The following is a 20,637-nucleotide window of genomic DNA, read 5'->3' as shown; positions in this document are numbered from 1 at the left end:
AACTTATCGCTAAAAAAAGATTGATAACAAGCTTAAAAGAATCATTAATAACATTAATTTCATATCAAAATGATAGTTCTGTCTGGAAATATATTTAATAGTGATCTCATACAACAACACCAATGTAAAAAGTAAAATAACAAAGTTACAGAACTCCGAGGAAAATTCGAAATGGAAAGTCCCTTATCAAATGAAAAAATCATAAGCTCAATCACTTTAAACGAATGGATAACAACTGTCATATTCCTGACTTGGTACAGGTATTAACCTTGGTTTTATAGCTACCTAACCATATCACTTGTATAACAGTCGCATACAATTCGTTTATTTGCGAACGTAGTGAACCGATTTCAGTACAAAATATACCTGCGTCTTTGGGTTAACTGTAACCTTCATTAGGTATACGCTTGAAACTAAAAAATATGGACAAACTTACTGGATTAAATATTGGCTTTGTTGGCTGTGTAACATGGTGAGTCATCACTGCTGGATGTGCACTACAACCAGGCTGAAATGAAAATTTAGTATATTAACATTAGGTAGAGTCAAAACGAAAAAGGGGTATACAGAACAGTAAAAATCTCTCAAATCAATCTAGGTGGAGTTTTGACATTAACTCAACTTTAGTTTAATACATATAGAATAAAGGACTTTTTGTTTTTGATACTGACTTTATCACAGTAAAATATCAGGTGAGCCCGAAGGGCGAGCCTGATATTTTCTGTGATAAAGTCAGTATCAAAAACAAAAAGTCCTTTATTCTGTTTATCGGTAATTAAAAAAAAATAAAAATTACTACAATAATAGAGAAAATAACAAACGAACTTCGTTTTCGCGTCGAATCACGGCGAATCACACTTGACGTCACAGGCTGCATTACGTCATTTGAAATTTTGTCACAATGCAGTAAACATGGCGTTCTCTTGCACAAAGTATTGAAAAGGAATTATTGCATGTGTTCCATTAATATTCTGCTTTGGGCATGATTCTAACAATGGCAAATATAATGGTAGCATACCGGTAAGTCAGATTTCTTTATTTTTCACAAAGCATCAACATACAGGGGGGATAGGAGGGTCCTGATCCCGAAATCTCGGGTTTAAAAACACGAAATCACGAGGTCCCGAATTTAAATCACGGGAGTTTGAAATCCTATCAATAAGGGGTTAAAAATATACCAAAGTCGACTATCACAGTAGAGCTTCTCTAGAAGAGGATATACCAAAGTCGACTATCACATTAGAGCTTCTCTCGAAGAGGAGCTCTTCTAGAGAAGCTCTACTGTGATAGTCGACTTTGGTATATTTTTAACCCCTTATTGATAGGATTTCAAACTCCTGTGATTTAATTGTGATAGTCGACTTTGGTATATTCTCTCGAAGAGAGCTCTTCGAGAGTAGCTCCAATGTGATAGTCGAATTTGGTAATTTCAAACTCCCGTGATTTTTAAATAAAGTAAACCCCGGTATCCCGAAATCACGAGCTTAAAGACACCCGATCCCGCAGTCCCAATGAAGGTCCGCTACCCCCCTCCCCCCTTTCGAGCATAGTAAGTCAGAACATTAGAATGATACGAGTAACGATATGAATCAGCAGATTTTCACCGATCATCTTTTTTAAGTTCAACGACGTCAAGTAATATAATTATACTTAAAGCTAGCTGCGGAACCTAAGAGCTACGGTTCCGCATCTATGGTCCGCAAATAGTCAAAAATTAGCATAAGGACCTGTAAGAGCTACGGTTCCGCAGCTAACTTAAAGCTGACTGATTTGTAAATAACCTGAACAAGCTCATTTCTTGTCTACTTCATAATTATTTCAAACATTTTAATAGATGGTGCCCCGGTTACCCCGTTTTTAAAATTTATCCTAGATCCGCAGAATAAGTTCACTTTTTTGTTCTTTGTTCTATGAATATCTGTCTTTAAATTGACAATGAAACCACATCTTTTAAAATTGTATATGATGGTCCCACAAAAATGTCGAAAATGCGTAAATTTCATTTTTTTCTAGCTTCACTCATGCGATAGCGGTACCTTTTTGGTCACTATTTATGTGTTGCGTTTAAATATGAATTGTAACACTTTATAGTGACTGAACAGGTAAAACAAATACTTCTCAAGAAACAGAAAAAGAATACTACTTGGAACAGCACCAGGCTAGGGGAATGTATATTGGTATTGTATGAATAAAAACTCGGATTGGAACACCATGGACCATGTGTTAGTTGTGCTTCATATATAAATTATAGATAACGCATTTTTTTGAAGTCTGTCGGCTTTTTCATGCATTTTCTGTTCACATTTTCACAACAAAAAAGGCTAAACTAACTTTGTGAAAGTTATAATCAATGTCAAGTGTTTCATTCGCCAAAACTCTCGTGCGTTTCTGCGATAAAAATCACGCGCAATTTTGTGAATGAAAGGGGAAAGTAGATCCTTACGCGTTGCATTCGCGCATGTCATTTGCGTACTAACCCAATAATTTTTATATCACGGCCAGTCCACTGATACTGACATTATCAGCGAGTACACATCAAAGGAAAAATGTGCAAATTACCGATAAACTATGTTATCTGTTCATTTGTTTCAAGAACATGTGAAAATAACTTGTTGACAGAAACTTATTATAAACTGCCTAAAGACAAATAAATGCTTAACCTAGACTAAAACTTATGATATGGAAATCGTTTAAACTATATGTAAAAGTGATAGATATACGACTTACTTCAAAAACGCAGTTAATCAAAATATTGGAAGAGGAAACAATGAATGAACTTACTGGATTTAAAATTGGCCTGGCTGGCTGTGCGACATGGCGGTTTGTTGCTGCTGGATGAACACCACAACTAGGCTGAAATAAAAAGTTTATTATAAATATTCGGGAATTTCTCGCTACATTGAAGACCTGTTGGTGACCCTCTGCTGTTGTTTTTTATTTGGTCGGGTTGTTGTCTCTTTGACACATTCCCCATTTCCATTCTCAATTTTAATTTTACTTATGATATAATAAATGGTATGGGTATGTCTTTCATTAAACACTCATTTGTTCCATAAAACAACCGGTTATAAATGTATTTAATCATTGACATCAAGTCTATTAAGGCAACAGTAGTACGCCGATGTTCAAATCTCGGAATTTAGGAGACGGACAAAGCAAATAGAAACTGAGGAATAGAAAATAAGATCTTTTGGTTAAAATGATTGGACTAGACTTTACATCAAGGTCTAGGTGATATAATGGAGCCTATATTTTACATGTTTTGAGGACATTGTACCTTATAAGATCAATGGTCAACATACACGTAAAAAAGCATAAAAATCAAAATGAATCAATAAGGATTTGAATAAAAACAGACTATTAAAATTTAGATTAAAAAGGAACGTAAAACATTGAATAATTAATTCCAGCAAATATATAAAAAAAAAAAACTTATTGTTAACAACTTACAACGAAATCAAACTTTTTAAACTTCCATTGCTTAATGCTGAATTTCATTAACGTATAATTTTAGTTCATTGAGCGCGTCCACAAAACATATCACATTGACATTTCTTTTGTATGTATATTTGTATTTAAACAAAGAACATTGTATAATTATATTTAACTTCTCTAAGATTCGCAATGCGACACTCTTGTGTTGTGATAGAAAACTACTGTACGGTAAAAATACACAAAGCATGAACGATTGAAGAAATAGAACAGAAATTCTATGGAAATATGAGCAAAATGTCCTTATATTGCCCGATACCATTTTCATCATAAGTTTGGGAACAATGAAGATGTTTTCATTTTATCTTCAACATTTCTATATAACTTTAAAATATTATTTTCCAATAGCTTTAGCATCAATCAATCAACAATCCTCATTTTTGCATATATATAAGAAATAAACAGTAAATATACTAGTGTTGTTAACCGTTTAACCGTCGGAAGGACCGAATATCGATCACTAAAAACGCTAAACGGTTAACCGGACTTTTTTCATTTTTCATAGATTTGATATAAAATGTGTATTGAAATCATTACATAATGTTGTTCTATCTAAAAATTATCGTCGTGGTAATAAACTTGACAAAGTTAACTTTAACTGCAAAAAAAAAAAACATAAAATTATTTAGAACTTAGACAACTTTACTAAATACATCAAACATGTCTGTCTGTCTCATTTTGGTTATTCGTTTGTTGTTATAGCACATAAACCATACCGTTGCTTTTAACTTTTGATTGCTGCATATTTTGTCATTCCAGAACTTTCATAGCCTACTATACGATTTCGTTGTGCCAAATACGGCTAAGGTTATCTATAGATATAGCCGGGAAGATGTGGTATGAAAGCCAATGAGACAACTCTCCATCCAAATAACAATCTATAAAAGTAAACCGTTATAGTTCAAGGTACGGCCTAGGATAAGAAAATCCTTAGTATTTCGAATAATTCATACTTTTGAAAACAGTAAATGTACTCGTCCTCGGGGACGAAACTTCCACCAGCATTGCCATCTACCCAGTGGTGTAGATAGTTATCAAAGGTACCAGGCATATAATTTGATACGCCAGACGCGCGTTTCGTCTCCATAAAAGACTCATCAGTGACGCTCAGGTCATAATAGTTAAAAAGCCAAAACAAATACAATGTTGAAGAGCATTGAGGACCCAAAATTCCAAAAAAAAGTTGTGCCAGTAAATATGATGTTGACTTACTGGACATTTTTCAGTTATCTAACAAAGTAATACATACCGTTTGTATTTCTAAAAATTTGATGGACGTTATTTTCACAATTCCTTCAACCCAATAGGTATTAACGCCTGTCAGAGGATGTCTGTGTTTAAATCTGCAGAAGTCTCGTTTGTTAACTGAAATCTAAAGAAATTCATAATTATACATTCCTGTATCTTTAGTCTAGTTTATATTTATTGCATTTGATCAATTATACGGGGGGAAAATCGCCTCATGGGTAGTCAAGGTCGTTACGTTAAACATCCCCTATACTAGTTATATGCTACTAGAGACAAGTTTTATAACGTACGAAGGCTTCTCCTTATAAACAATGACAACAGTAATAGTATGCGACAGTTGTTTTCCATTCGTTTGATCATGTTGATGTGATTGAGCTTTTGGTTTTGCCATTTGACAAAGGACTTTAATTCTGTTTTGAAATTTCCTTGCAGTCTTGGAGCTCAGTATTTTTACTTTTTAAATTAAATTAGAATTGTTATCTTTTTTGTTTTTTTCCCTATTTAAATATTATAAGTTACCATAGTTCGTGGATAATACACACATAAAACTATATGTAGGCCCTCAACATTAATGGACCTTATTCGGTATAAATGTCGGAAACGTACCTTTTTATGGGTAAAATATGAGCATGTAATGCATTATTGTACAATACAAATCATTAATGTATACATATATGCAATCTAATCAGCAAAAAATACAACATCTCTAGAAGGATATTCCCATGGGTTATATACGCTGCTAATATTGGAAAAGCAGGAGCAGGATACTCCCATGGATTATATATGCTGCTAGAATTAGAACAACACCAGCAGCATTTTCCCATTGATTATGTACGCTGCTAGAATTAAAACAACATTAGGATGATATTTTCATGGATTATATACGCTGCTAGAATTAGAACAACCGTCTTGAAAGATATTTCCATGGATTATATACGCTGCTAGAATTATAATAACACCAGGAGGATGTTCACATGGATTATATACGCTGCTGGAATTAGAACAACACAATGATGATATTTCCGTTGATTTTATACGCTGCTAGAATTATTACAACACTAGGATGATATTTCCATGGATTATATACGCTACTAGAATTAGAACAACTCTTGCAGGATATTCCCAGGAATTATATACGCTGCTAGAATTAGAACATCACCACCAGGATTTTCCCATGGATTATATACGCTGCTAGAATTAGAACAACTCTTGCAGGATACTCCCAGGAATTATATACGCTGCTAGAATTAGAACATCACCAGCAGGATTTTCCCATGGATTATATACGCTGCTAGAATTAGAACAACTCTTGCAGGATATTCCCAGGATTTATATACGCTGCTAGAATTAGAACATCACCAGCAGGATTTTCCGATGGATTATATACGCTGCTAGAATTAGAACAACTCTTGCAGGATATTCCCAGGAATTATATACGCTGCTAGAATTAGAACATCACCAGCAAGATTTTCCTATGGATTATATACGCTGCTAGAAATAGAACAACACTAGTATGATATTTCCATTGATTATATACGCTGTTAATATAGGAAGTCCGAACAACACAAGTAGGACATTTCCATGGTTTATATATAAGACATAAATATAGAAATCTTTGGTTTAATTTGGGCATGCAATTTCAGTGGCTGAGGAGGAAAATTTTTAAAGACTCATTATACTCCTTTTTTATTGAACCTTCCTATTCAACTACTTGTATCTCTCTTCTGCTTACCAAACACCAATAGCTGGTACCATCACTGATATCAAAAATTCATTTTCCACAACTGATTTTGATAATACAATGTAACCAATATCATGACCTACTCTTTTTATTTTTGTTGCACATGTATTTTTATTTTGTGTTGGTAAATCTTTTATTCTATATGTTATAGTTGATTCTTCTTATAATTCCATTTTATATTTGCCTTTTGGGCGAATTATACAGAATGTAAGACTACATATAGATCATCATTGTTATTTTTAACGCAAGACGTTTTTTTTTTTTTAAATTTTATATACTTACGTTATAACAATATAAATCAGTTACGATAGCGATTTCAAAGGGGGCCTCTTTTCTAAACGGCATTCCATTATTTTTTTCCTCTTCAGCCCAGGCATTGTTTTTCAGCGAATTTCTAACAACACAGCGTTGATTAAACCTTGGATTAAAGTGCAGCGCTATATCACGTCGACTGTCACTAATTTTACTTGACAAATTGATTGAAAACCTAAAATGCATGAAACAAATCATAAACTGAAAAAATGCCCACAAGTGCAGGCAGCTTTCCCTTGTAGCTAAATACTAAGTACTAGTATTTACTGAGAGATAGCAGGACACATGGCTATAACAATATTGATAAGAATAAAATAAAGGTCTTATCAAAGAGGTTTCATCCACCATAAAACTATTGGCAGGGGTTATTCTGTCCCTGGCTAACTAATACATACATTGCCGATTTTTTAAGTTATGCCTCAGCAAAAAAACGTCGAGGGACACATTTTTCCCTATTCAATCGTCCATCCCACATAGAGTTGTCTAACACACATTTTGTATGTTGTCCAGCTGACTACTCCTATACCCTTTTCAAGCTAGAACATTTGTAGAATGCAGGGTGTAAGCACATTTACGAAAAGGTTTAGGATCTTTTAAAAATTTTCCACAAAATGTAGAATGTTAAACTTTGTAATTTTTTAATAAAATGCGGGTTTGGTAGTTTGTATGTGGTTTGTTCGGCGGCAAACTCCTACTTCAGTGTTCAAGCTAGAAACTTTATAATATACAGGTTGTTAGTACATAAACATGAACATACTCATTAGGGAGAAGTGGGACTTCACTTGCACCTGCTACTGCTATGATAGAGTGTTGAATATGTATACATATGCATTTGTAAATATAATTTTGGATGCCTAAACCTTTTAGTATCATCACTTGGTGAATTTTGAATTAAAGTAAAGGGAAAAAAATACTTTTGTGCACAAGTCACGAGGAGGTTAAGACGGTATCTAACATCACACTTGCTAACATGTCCAAGTGCATTTGCCCTTGGTCTCTTTTCCATTATAGTGACTTGTATTATTTATTCCTTCAACTTGCTTTTGTGGATAAGAGACAAGGTGAACCTCTGTTAGCAAACTGTATGATGGAATTATTAAATTATTAAACTATTTTTATTGCCACTCTGGCATGGCAGTAAAATCAAAGATATGAAACTTTGAAAGAACTAAAATATCTTATATAAATAATAACAATAAAAATTGTTTTATGTTGTGATATTCTATGTGAAATATATATTCTATGTGATTATATATATTCTATGATATTATCTTAGTCCTCTTTATGAGAATTATAATTTTAATTTTATCTTCATTTTATCTTTATGTTATGAATGAGAATGTAATTGTGTATTGTTGTCATTATGTTTCGTCAGGGCCCTTAATTGGAAAATAAAGAACTTTGAACTTAATACTGAGGATGTGTAATTTGTCAAAATTTGATTTAGTAATCTTTAAAATTGCCACAATATCTTGATGTTTCATGTTTTGTATTACCCCCCTACACTTTTAATTTTGCAAAATTAAGTTATGAAGTTTGAAAGGTTTTTAACAACTAAATTGTCATACATTAAGGAATAAAACAAAGCTATGGTGAAGGATATCAAAAAAATATAGACGCATCCATTTCAAATCATACTTCAGAATAACTTCTAGCTGAACTATATTCATGCATGCGGCGAAGCCAAGGCATCATATTTGTCTAGATAAAAGTTGTATTTCAAAAGATTTTATCTAGAAACAAAGATGCGGATGAAATTTCAACTGTCATGTGTTATAAATGCTTCTCCCATTCCCTTGGAAATACAAAAAAAAACACAATTTTTTGAGGCCCTTGTTTTAGCCGTCATATCTTGTACCACAACCCCATTAGCATAATTCCCGAAAAGCTTCAAGCCATACTTCAGACATTCTAAATTCTAATTAAGATAATGAAGAAGTTTGATCAGTGTATTGACTTTTGATCTAATGGCCTGGAAATCGAAAGGCTTCCGATATGACCTAGACAGCTCACCTTAAAATGGATAGTTTTTGTTATCTACTTGCATCATCCATCTATAAGGTGATATTAAACCAATGTTTAAAAATATATATATCTTTGTTATCAAACAGGTTCAACGACTTTGAACATTGTCTTTTTCATCCCAAAATAAAGTCTTTTCCTTTTCTGATAAAACACGGGAAACCAAGATTTTATCAGGAAATACACATGTTTTTAGTAAAGACGACCTATTAACTTCAAAATCGATAGGCTTCTTCCCCTTTCCTTTACCCTTCGTCTATATTAGTTTCGTTCCAATTAAGCGATGGAAAGTGAATATTTCAGTCCAGAAGATATGTTTACGGATTCATAGATGAATAAACAGATAACTATATATTTGCTTTCGAAAAATATGTAGTGGAAGTACAACTATACACAAAAATATCTAGCCTTTGACTCTGGGAATAGTTTTCTTTGGCCTGTCCTAAGTCATGAATCTGATGTTCAGTAGTTGTCATTTGTTGATGTGGTACAGGTTCGTAAGTGTTCACTGGGGTAAAGCTGATGACCGTAACTGCATTCACGGTCATCCCAAGATGTCGGATGAAAAATTAGGTCAGTTTCTGTATTGTCTGTTTAAGTGTTTCTATATCATTTTCTTTACAAATCATACATTGAAACGATGTAAATTTATAAAAGAATCACTCGAAAATCACTAATTACTTCCGAGAAATGTGCATGAAACGGGAAATTCGATTTGAAAAAATCGTTAAGATGACCGTAAATCATAATCAAAATATTTTCAAGATGACCGTAACATAAAACAAGGATGACCGTGATTGGTAAAAAGATGACCGTAACTTGCAAAGGATGACCGTAATTTGTAAAGACTGACTGTAATTTATATAGGACGACCGCAACTTATATATGGATGACCATCAATTCTAAGAAATATCCGTATTGTATTCAAAGCTTTTTTGTTGAGTTTGTCGATCTCAATAGGGGCACGGTTAGCGGATATAAATATGTTTCATAAATTTCTTTTTTTAAACTATAATATAATTGGCCATATTTAGGATTTATAACAATGACAGTAAATTGCATATTTCTCGTAAACAATGAAATATTTATTGATATCGACGTTAAAATTTTAACACAAATTGACAGCGATACGACGAAAATTTGAAGAAACATGAATGTGTCCCTAGTACACGGATGCCTCATCTACACTATCATTTTCTATGTTTAGTGGACTATGAAAATGGGATAAAACTGTAATTTGGCATTAGAATTAAAAAGATCATACTATAGGGAAAATGTGTACTAAGTTTCAATTTTATTTAACTTGAAGCTGGACAAACAAACAGACGAACGGACGAACGTACTCACAGACAAGAAAAACATAATGCCAATAAATGGAGCATTAAAAACATTAATAATACATACGAATATTTGGTAATCGAGCCCATGTGTATGGTTCCAGAGGAAGCAGATTAAAATCTTAATTTGTCTTGGTATATGCAGGCGGAAACACTTTTGAAATAGAACAAAAGAATCGAAGCTCTGTATGTATCGAGAAAGCGATAAATGTTAACTGTAATGTTTGATATAGTAACAAAATTCTAAAAAGTTAATAGAAACAAATAAAACGACAATTTTCTTATTTTAAAAACACCATTTGCATAAGTTTTCAATGTATCTATTACATAGTAATGCAAAACAATAAGATATCAAGTCGACGACATGGTTCTTATCGGGACCTTTTATAGCTGACTATGAGGTATGGGCTTTGCTCATTGTGGAAGGCCTTACTGTTACCTATAATTGTTAATGTTTGTGTCATTTTGGCCTTTTCTGGATAGTTGTCTCATTGGCAATAATACCACATCTTCTTTATTATATATAGTATCTATAAGTTGGATGTAGAAAATGCATAACCTCCGATTTTTTTTTATCACGGACGGAGAACATATCAATCTTATAGTTCAGAAATTTTAGTGTCTGCCCTTCCATTATGTGAATCAAGAAAAAATTCACCAAAACAGGTAACGATTGTATCGAAAAGAGAAAAATCGAGTGCACCTTTTTATGTTAGGGCATGTTTGGGTGTATATTTTGTCTTTAAAACGTACAAAGCAAGAGTATTTTATATAGCATCTCGCTTCAGATTCTATCATTATTATATATCAAAGCTACAGGTTGACTTTATAACGTAAAAAAATGACAGTACGAAAAGATGAAATATATGAGTCAAGTGAGATACCTATCTAATGAATCACAAAAACAGAGTAGGTGTGTTCGAATAGCTATTTTTTTTCTAAAAGTACTTGACGACAGTCTTTTAATTTGGATGATGAAAATGGATATCTTCGAAAAAATATGATTTTCTTGTGTGTGATAACTAGGGTTTATAATCTTCAACCACTAAAATTGTTTAGTCTGCCCTTCCACGAAATATTTAATTAGAATTTTTTTAAATGCTTAAGAATTTTCAAAAATTCCATCTGACATCCGAACAGACAATATTTTTAAGTTGAATCAATGCAGACAAGATCATTAACTAATGCTCATTAGCTAGTAGATACATTTGTCTTTTAAAATATAACTGACATATAACGATCGATCGTAATGGTGCTATGTGGATAAATTTATCAGTTTTCAAGAGCAAAATTGGCAGAGCGTCATCCCTACAATGGCTTCCATTTCTACGATTGTGAGCATGAACTGGCGTAATGGGGAGATAATTTTGAAGAAGTAGAATCCTGACTGTATGAATAACATTTCTGTATACATTGTATATATGTTATTGTTTATAATAATATTGTCTGTATCATATGCCCTCCTGGGGCCCTAATTTGGTAAATAAAATATTCTATTCTATTCTATTCTATACAAATTTACAACGTTTTGCCTTGTGATACGCTTTTCGTACAATACTATTTTAAGGATCTACTTTGCTGGAGCTCACCTTCACTAGTTTATTCGAATGATATTTTCAAAAAATTTCTGTTATTTTATTTGCACGACAAAATGAAAGACGATATAATATCAATGGGTGTACATGCATTTTTTTTTGGCATTTTTAAAAATGTGTATTTATTATATCTCATTAAAAGGAATCCCAGAAACAAACAAAAAACTTATGCCGAGCAGTTGAACTGTGCACCGCATTTTTTTCATTATGCTTGTAAGGTGTCATTTTATCGCGCTTTTGTAGCATGTTTTCCTTTCCTGTTCATTTGCATGTCTTTTGGCAAATTCATTTTAAAAATTAAACACTCTACTGTAAAAAAGATACATATGGTAATCTTTGCATTTGAAGCACGTCTTATTTTCTTCTACCTTTAGGATAAAACTCTCATATTAATATGTGTATACCAACACGATTAATCATTTGATACAAAAAGATAGTTATATAAATACGGATATTTCTTAGAATTGAGGGTCATCCTTTAAAAGTTACGGTCATCATTTACAAATTACGGTCATCTTAAAAGCAGTTACGGTCAGCCTTGTTATGAATCGCTGATTCTGTTACGGTCATCTCGATTGTGATTTACGGTCATCTTGGCGATTTTTTCAAATCGAATTTCCCGTTTCATGCACATTTCTCAGAAGTAATTAGTGATTTCCGAGTGATTCTTTTATAAATTTACATCGTTTCAATGTATGATTTGTAAAGAAAATGATATAGAAACACTTTAACAGACAATACAGAAACTGACCTAATTTTTCATCCGACATCTTGGGATGACCGTGAATGCAGTTACGGTCATCAGCTTTACCCCAGTGAGTGTTTCTCGTTTCTCGTTTTTTTTTTAAGATAGATTAGACTGTTGGTTTTTCCGTTTGAATGGGTTTACATTAGACAGTCATTTTTGGGGCCCTTTATAGCTTGCTGTTCGATGTGAGCCGAGGCAATGTTTTGAACGGCGTACTTTGACCTTTAGACTAACGATTTGCTATTACAAATTATGACTTGGATGGAGCGTTGTCTCGTGGCCACTCTTACGACATCTTATTATATCTATTGTCCATCTTTTGGTAACGTTTTCATTTTTTGTTCTACGAGTTTGGTGGAATTAAAAAACAAATATACCTTTAAAAATACAGCAGTGGAAAAGAGCGACCTACCCATCTTAGTTTTTTTCTTTTTTTTTTAACATATTTTTGTTCTAACTGAAACGTAACTGGTGTACAGTATAGATACACAAAACACATAGAGGGAAACAGAAACTAATGCATATTTTAGTTATAAAAGGTTTTTTCTCCAGATAATTCCTCGAATTTAGTATAAGGAAATGAAATGATCTATTACAGTACAGTTTGTAAGTATCTACCGGTTGTTATGAAAGTATACATTACATGTATTTCTCTATATTCTAATTCTTTACAAATTTAAAGAAAGACTAGTCAGTATGCGCTGTTTATAAAGTTGCTATATGAAAATGTACACAGGAAAAAACATGCTCACAAGAATTTCATATGAATTTTAATTCACGTGAAAATGTCACGTTAGATTCACCTCAAACGAGCTTTTATACTGCAACTAGTTGTGTTTATTTCCTAAATGTAGGAACATAGCTATATTTTGTATAATGTCAATTTCATCATGGAACACTTTCTCCACAATCGGGGGTCCATTAAGGGATGAAAATAAGTTTGACATTTGTGTTACGATTTAAAAAGCTATCAATGTATTAATTTAAGTTGCAGTATGAAAACAATATTAGGTCAATGTTATAAAAATATAAACTTTTGTTGTACTCGGCGCAAAACTGTGGAAGGGCTCGGTAGAACCTCGCCCTTCCCCAGTTTCTCAGCCTCATACAAAAAAGTTTATATTTTCCTGGCATTGACCTAATACTGTATATTTAGGTGAAACTCTCGTGGATATTTTCATGTTGTTCACATGAACTTTACGTGAGCTTTTACAAATTAACTAGAGGCTCGTTAGATTGTGATATATTTTGTTACAATTGATGCATGAAATAATGCAACCACTATACTTTTGCTTTAGTTTCAATGATATATGCCAAAAGTGTATTTTAACCCTATATTCTAATTTTTGTCATGTCGGCCATGTTGGTTGGCAGGAGGGGTCATCGGACACATATTTTAAACAAGATAGCCTTGACAATTCTGGCCAAGTTCGGTTAAAGGAGTAGGTCCGGTAAGGACCGATTTTGGCCTCAAATTTCAGGTTCATCTGACGAAAGATTTTGACCACTTTTTAAACACTTAAGTGTCTGTTTTTTTTTAATTAATTAGTTTATGTGAAAGATTTTAACAGATTTAGTCATTAAAAACGATCCGATTCAAGCTCAAATATGAAAAATCTACCTAATATGCCGAAAAATGTCACTTTTCAGATGGTTTTTGGTAAAAATGAAAGTGGCCGCATCCGTGTTCATCCTCAACCTTTATATATGTTATGTATTATCATAAAATACAACTTACATTTCAATATTAGGGATGAACACGAATGCGGACACTTTCGTTTTACACGAAAACCGTCTAAAATTTAACTAAAATGCTAGAATTATGAGGATTTCAGTAATTTAGCATAGCTTAATGGTGCTAGTACCGGATATATGTGCATTGTATTGTCAAAAACAGCCCATATTTATGTAGCAGAAGCATTCTACTGTCCAATGAATAACTAAAGGTTTACATTTTAACAATTTTGTAAAACTGCTATATTTTGGGGCCAAAAAAGGTCTTACTGAACCTCCTCCTTTGTTTCAGAAGTTTTAGGAATTGATATTTGTTAAAGAACACAAACATTTACGACAATAACTGGCGAAAAAGTCAATAGACTTATTTGTAGATCTTACTTTTCTTAACATATTATTGCTGTTTACAGTTTATCTCTATCTATGATAATATTCAAGATAATAACCAAAGACTGCAAAATTTCCTTAAAATTACAATTCAGGGGCAGCAACCCACAGGTTGTCTGATTAAAATTAAAATTTCAGGGAACAACGATCTCAACCTGATAAACATTTTGATCCCATGTCAGATTTACTTTAGATGCTTTTAGTTTCAGAGATAAAAGCCAAAAACTGTATTTACCCCTAGGTTCTATTTTTTTGCCATGGCGGCCATGTTGGTTGGCAGGCAGCGTCGGACACATTTTTAAAACAAGGTACATGTACTACCCTTATGATGATTGTAAAATTGGCCCAGTAGTTTCAGTTGAGAAGATTTTTGTAAAGCGGTTAACGGAAGACGACGGCGGACATGCACCAAGTGATAAGAAAAACTCGCTTGGCCCATTGGGCCAAGTGAGCTTAAAAATTAGTATTTTTTTCTGATTTTAATAAAATTTGAAATTTCATAGATTTTATTTGATTCACGCAATTTTAACAATTCACGTGAATTTCACGAGAAAAAAAAAAGAAATTCACGTGAGTTGCATATGAGATTCACACAAAACTCATATGAACTGAGTTCACTTGTATTGCACGTATAATTTAGTTTTAATGTGAATTTCACGTGAGGGACAGTGGTATATCAGAACACCACGAGAAAAAAAAACGGTAAACATTAGTTGTAAATAGTTTGACAAAAGTTAGGAACGAAGCACAAATACAAGTAGCATAAATCTTAATACACCGTACCGTTGTATGAGTACTTGCAGTTCAAACATGCGTACATGAATTGCATCATACTTTGCTACGGTTTTCTTGTTTCATTGGTACCGCTTATTTTTTTCCAAAAATGTACTTGTATTATAGAGTTAATTAGGAAAAAGAGTGACCACAACACAACAACACAAAAAGCTAAAACCACGACTCGAAATCAACATAAAGTTTCCAAAATTATGGAAGGTGTCAATACCAATATCAAAATCGCTGGTGTCCAAAAATGTTTAGGATCTGCTTTCAACACCAAACTCTTAAAGGAAAATTAACGATTTATCGAAGACAATCACAAATCCATGGTACAAGACCAGTACATGCACAGCAAAAACACAGCTTTTTTGTTCACTGTACTTAATCCGCTGAAAGTCACATTAAGACAGATAAAACAAACTCTAATATCGGTTATTATTAATGTCAAATCTAAGAGTGTTTGTTCGCATTAATATGCGTCTGCTATTTTTGTCTGTTTAAAACATCTCTTCATTGACATACACTTGTTGATCATTGTTTCATACTCACCCCTCTGAATGGGCTGGAGCAACGCCTTGTACCACAATTTGAATTCCAGGAATCAAGTTTCCTCCAGGAATACTCCCAATACTAGTGACACTCTGAAATGTAAAACTTCTGATTTTATCTGTATTCCTAGATTACATGTTAGTCAAGAATTGTTTAATGATACCATATTCACCTGTTGGAGCATAAAAGGTAATTTGTGTTTACCTTTTTAGGCGTGTGTCTGTTCACCTCTAGGTACCGGTATATGTTTGGTGTGTTTTGACTTGTGTTTTATAGAGTTTTAATTTTGTCTGGTTGTCGTTGGTAATCATTGACGTATCCAATCACCTGTTCTTAAACTTTCTTATTTTTCATATTGCTATTCTGTCTCAAAACCTGAGCGTACCCCAAATTTTTCGTGTGGTTTCATGTGTTCAATTGTAAGTGTTCGGTATTTTGAAAACTGTGTCTTTTCGTCCTTTTTTAATGGCATGAATGTCTATGTTTTTCAATGGGATATCCCCAAAATGTACTCTATTAAACAATACAAATAGAGATCCACAAATACAGTGTGTGTAGTAATGCAGTCAACAAAGATTCACACATTCAGTTTGGTTTCAATGTTTCGAAACTTAGAAATTTTCTTTTATCCAGCAGTTTTCCTCGACGCAATATTTTAAAAAGATTTGTTTAATAATTATGTATTTTGATAAAAAGAATAAAATGTCGAAATATTCCAGTCTTCGTTAATACCTAACCGTATTCATCGCAATGATTTTATATGTTTCATTGTTAACCATACCAAAACTTGATTTTTTCTTTTGTTCAACCGTATTTACATACACCATCCTTAATGCCCGCGTCTCACTGTCCCGATTTTTACGCCGATGGCAACACGATTATGGAAATTTTCAAAATCGGGACTGATCGTATCCAGATCGGGCTATTCGTAGTGCCATCTTTAACCATCGTAGAACCATCGGCCACTTTTTCTAGCCTTCGGGGACAACTTCGGGAAGGGTTCTAAATTTTTTAACATGTTAAAAAATCCCCGAAGGTGCGTCCGATGTTGAGGGTTCGTATTGAGTTCGTATCACCATCCTCACCATCGTAATGTCACCGGGAATGCATCTTTGAACATCGTATTGCATTCGTGTTTCCATCGTTTCCATCGGGCAGTTTTGACATTACGATGTCTACACGAATAAATCACGAAGCTACACGAAGGTCTTACGATGGCAACACGACTTCGTGAAGACCTCGTAATCCCGTCGTGTTGCCATCGAATAAAAGTACGAAGGCGACAAGATGGAACTACGACGGCAATAAATCCAGCTAAATGTAAGTTAATTTTCGCGCTAAAATACATTTAAAGTACCATGCGCGATATGCACTGGTCAGTCTAATGCGACAGTTAAGAAAGACGTTCACAAAACATGGAGCTCATATCATATGATTCTATGAGAACAAGAAAGGCGACAGCGTTGTTTCTATTAATTCAAATGGAACAAGAAGAGCAGCTATTACAGGCTCAGGATTTACTTTTACAAGTAAAATATTATTTTTTGTCAATTTTTCATATTAAGTAACATAATGAAAATCATAAACGCGCCTCGTACACCAACACTGCAGGTACACGTATATAGGGAAACCAACTTTTTCTTCATTATTCTGATTTTTTATGTATCGTCTGAGTTGTTGTCACACGAATGTTTACTCCATAACCATTTTGTTTTCTATATGTCATATTTTGCGATATTTGTTGCTTTCCCCACATCCTTCCGTTTGTCTATATAATTATGATATTCTCCTGGAAAGAGCTCTTTTTGAATAAAAGGGATCAATGAACCCATTACCTTACCTTTAAGATAGATCAGTAAACATGGGTGATTATTCAAACTAGTGCACACATTTTACAGTTCAAACAAGGCAATGCCGAACGTGGCATCCCCTCATATGTAACATATAGGGGACAAATATGAACACTATATTTGTATATGACACATGCAGAAAATGGTAAATTGAATATGCATATTTGATACATTAACTATTTTTTTAGAAATCAACCAAAACATTCAGTAACTGGAAAAACCTTTAATATTGTCTTTAGAACCGGCAGGTTAAAAAATGAGCAACCAATTTCCTGTGTATTATGCTATTTCAAGGAGCCCACGGTCTTCCGTCTTAAGATTAAACCAGAAATTAAATGTACAATATAATATATATTCAATATTGTTCAAACAATTTAAAACGCGTGATGCCTTCGGCATATAATTTAAATGCATCGTAAGCTGTACACGACGTCTTTTAGACATCGTATGGCCATCGCGCCAGCATCGTAATACATCGTGTAGCCTTCGTAATCCATATGAAGCTTAAATACCCGTCTTCGGTTAACTTTCGTATGTCCATCTTTTGCTATCGAATATATTTTCGGCACCATCGTATAGACTTCGTTATTCATCGTACTTGCTTCGGTCACTTTTGGGTATTTTAACGAGATCGGGACCAACTTCGTACGAACTTACAATTTTCGCATTCGGGTGTCCATCGTATATAAAAATCGGGACAGTGTGACGCGGGCATAAAACATACTAAATAAGATTTTTTCATCTACCGACTAATGGAATTCTAGCTAGTTAATAACATGGATAGGGAGCTTACAGTCTGTGTCAACACACAAAGCTAGGGCGACAGACCATAGGTAACCTACAAAGTCTTGTAAATTAATATTTAAAATGCTTAAAGAAGAGAATCTACAAAATCAAACTTGACATTCAGTACCAGAAGGTCTTAAAATAAATATCATAGATATACAGTTAGGTCTATAGATAATATACATACATTTGTATTTACATATTGTTCCAATTCTATTAATGACCACAACATAGTGTAAAACAAATAATACTTATAGATTTAAAACAAATAAGAAATTATGTTTCCAAAAATATTGGGGAAATTAAAAATATGCAGTTTAGAATACATAACTTACTGGATTTATCACATTTCCCAAAAGCGACATGGTTTTCTGTCAAATTAACTTTCTGTTTTCCATTCTGTTTGATCAATTAATATTATGGTATATATTACTTATACAGTCTAATTGTTTTTCCTTTAAAGACCTACTTTACCTTATTGTTCATTTTAGTTTATAACATACAAAATTCCTTCCTTGTGTAACCTCCAATTCCTTTTTGTAAAAATCAATGCAAAAATGTCCACAAGGAAATTGAAATGGGAATTTCATTTTTAAATATATATATTTCTACAGTATCGGATTCGAAAAATATTATAATTATCATGTGAAGGGCTGTACGAGTTTTGTTAATTTATTATGAAAAATACTTAGTCATGCATTCTAATCAATAATTGTTTCACAAGTCTAAATTTACATCGTAATTAATCTCAGTTTATAAAAGTAAGCAAATTATTAGCTTTCATTTGAATGTTTGATTTATCAAGATATTGCATTAAATGTATGTCGGTAGCTGCAGGAATTGGACGAAGTATCATAAATGTTGCTGAAATATTTGATACTATAGTATAAAAGGATTATTGTTCTATAGTATAAATATTGTCCATCGCATTTTATCGTTTCCAAAGGCCAATGCGAGTGCAAGTTGATAATGAGGAAAATCCGCGTCTTTTGGAGGTATTTCACCAGTCAAAGGGCTTGTTGCCACCGTGAATAACTTGTCTCTGAACAAAATTCCTAAGTACCCTTGGAGTATTACACTAACTAGTATTATACCTTATATTAAGGTATATAGGATATTTCAGACAGGTACCAGTGGTTATTGCACTAATATTGAAGAATATTGTTCCTCGCAGTATATCACATGGCAAAACGGTCATTGTACATATATCTAGGAATATTATAAGCTCGTGCAATTTTATATTCAGATTTTCTGCTCCCGGAATAATATGCAAAATATCAGTGCAGTAACACCAAAAGTTGTTCATTATGTGCAAAAAATACCGTGGCAATAGCTGGTAAAAATACGAGTTCGCCGGATGATACAAGTCACCCCGAATAGCTGGTTATACCAGAGACATATATGATGCTAGAGCGTCGGACCTATACCGGACCGTCAAGGCAATATACACAGAGACACAGAGACATATATACACATATATATAGGAATATTATATATTATGTGTATATATGTCTCTGGTTATACCAAAAGTCTCAGAAGTTAGGTTAAGTCAATAAAGCGTGTATTAAGGTCAGATTGGACTTCTTTTGACTTAATTCTGACATACTCCCCAAAACACATACATTGTATTCACATAAGTTCAGATGATCCTATTACAGTAATAACTGAAATAAAGTCGGGATGTTAAACTTAACCATGGCCAATGAAACGTGAAATATAGGTCACATTATCATACTTACAACTGTCTCCTAAAAATACACATATGGACACATGTGCAGTCAAATACTATTACATGGATGTTGACCAACTCTCCAAAATGCATATTCATACAAGGTAAGATCCTTTTCCTTAGGAATTTCAAGAGTTGATCTTGGGAATCTAATTTCACTAAAGAAATAAGACGCAAAGACTCTCTTTTATGTTCTTTCATACAAAATTACAAGTTACAATACTGGGATTTAGCTGAAGTGCACATTAACATTGACACCAACGGTACTCAAGTAATTTGAAAACTTAGTTTGTCCTTGTCACATCTTCATGTGATGGTCCAAAGTCAAGA

General features: G+C 33.3%; 1 protein-coding gene across 2 annotated transcripts in view; it reads right to left on the bottom strand.

Annotated features, from left to right (window-relative positions):
- The window catches only part of LOC139517620 (galectin-4-like), a 28,928-nt gene extending 9,760 nt beyond the window's left edge, over positions 1 to 19,168 (bottom strand). The window contains exons 1-6 of one of the 2 annotated variants that reach the window (XM_071308864.1): positions 19,053 to 19,168; positions 15,943 to 16,034; positions 6,764 to 6,968; positions 4,742 to 4,864; positions 2,782 to 2,853; positions 437 to 508 (exon numbers count right to left, since the gene is read on the bottom strand). In XM_071308864.1, the coding sequence (XP_071164965.1) occupies positions 437 to 508; positions 2,782 to 2,853; positions 4,742 to 4,864; positions 6,764 to 6,968; positions 15,943 to 16,034; positions 19,053 to 19,064 (576 nt within the window). In that variant the 5' untranslated portion in view covers positions 19,065 to 19,168. Of the gene's footprint in view, positions 1 to 436; positions 509 to 2,781; positions 2,854 to 4,741; positions 4,865 to 6,763; positions 6,969 to 15,942; positions 16,035 to 18,913 lie in introns of both variants that reach the window. The other variant, XM_071308863.1, reaches the window with a different exon arrangement.
- Positions 19,169 to 20,637: the final 1,469 nt, after the last annotated feature.

The sequence above is a fragment of the Mytilus edulis genome, chromosome 3 (assembly GCF_963676685.1).
Source record: "Mytilus edulis chromosome 3, xbMytEdul2.2, whole genome shotgun sequence".
In the NCBI taxonomy this organism is placed as follows: Eukaryota; Metazoa; Mollusca; class Bivalvia; order Mytilida; family Mytilidae; genus Mytilus; species Mytilus edulis.
Note: the sequence above shows the minus strand (reverse complement) of the source record. Positions and strands in the feature narration are given on the sequence as shown.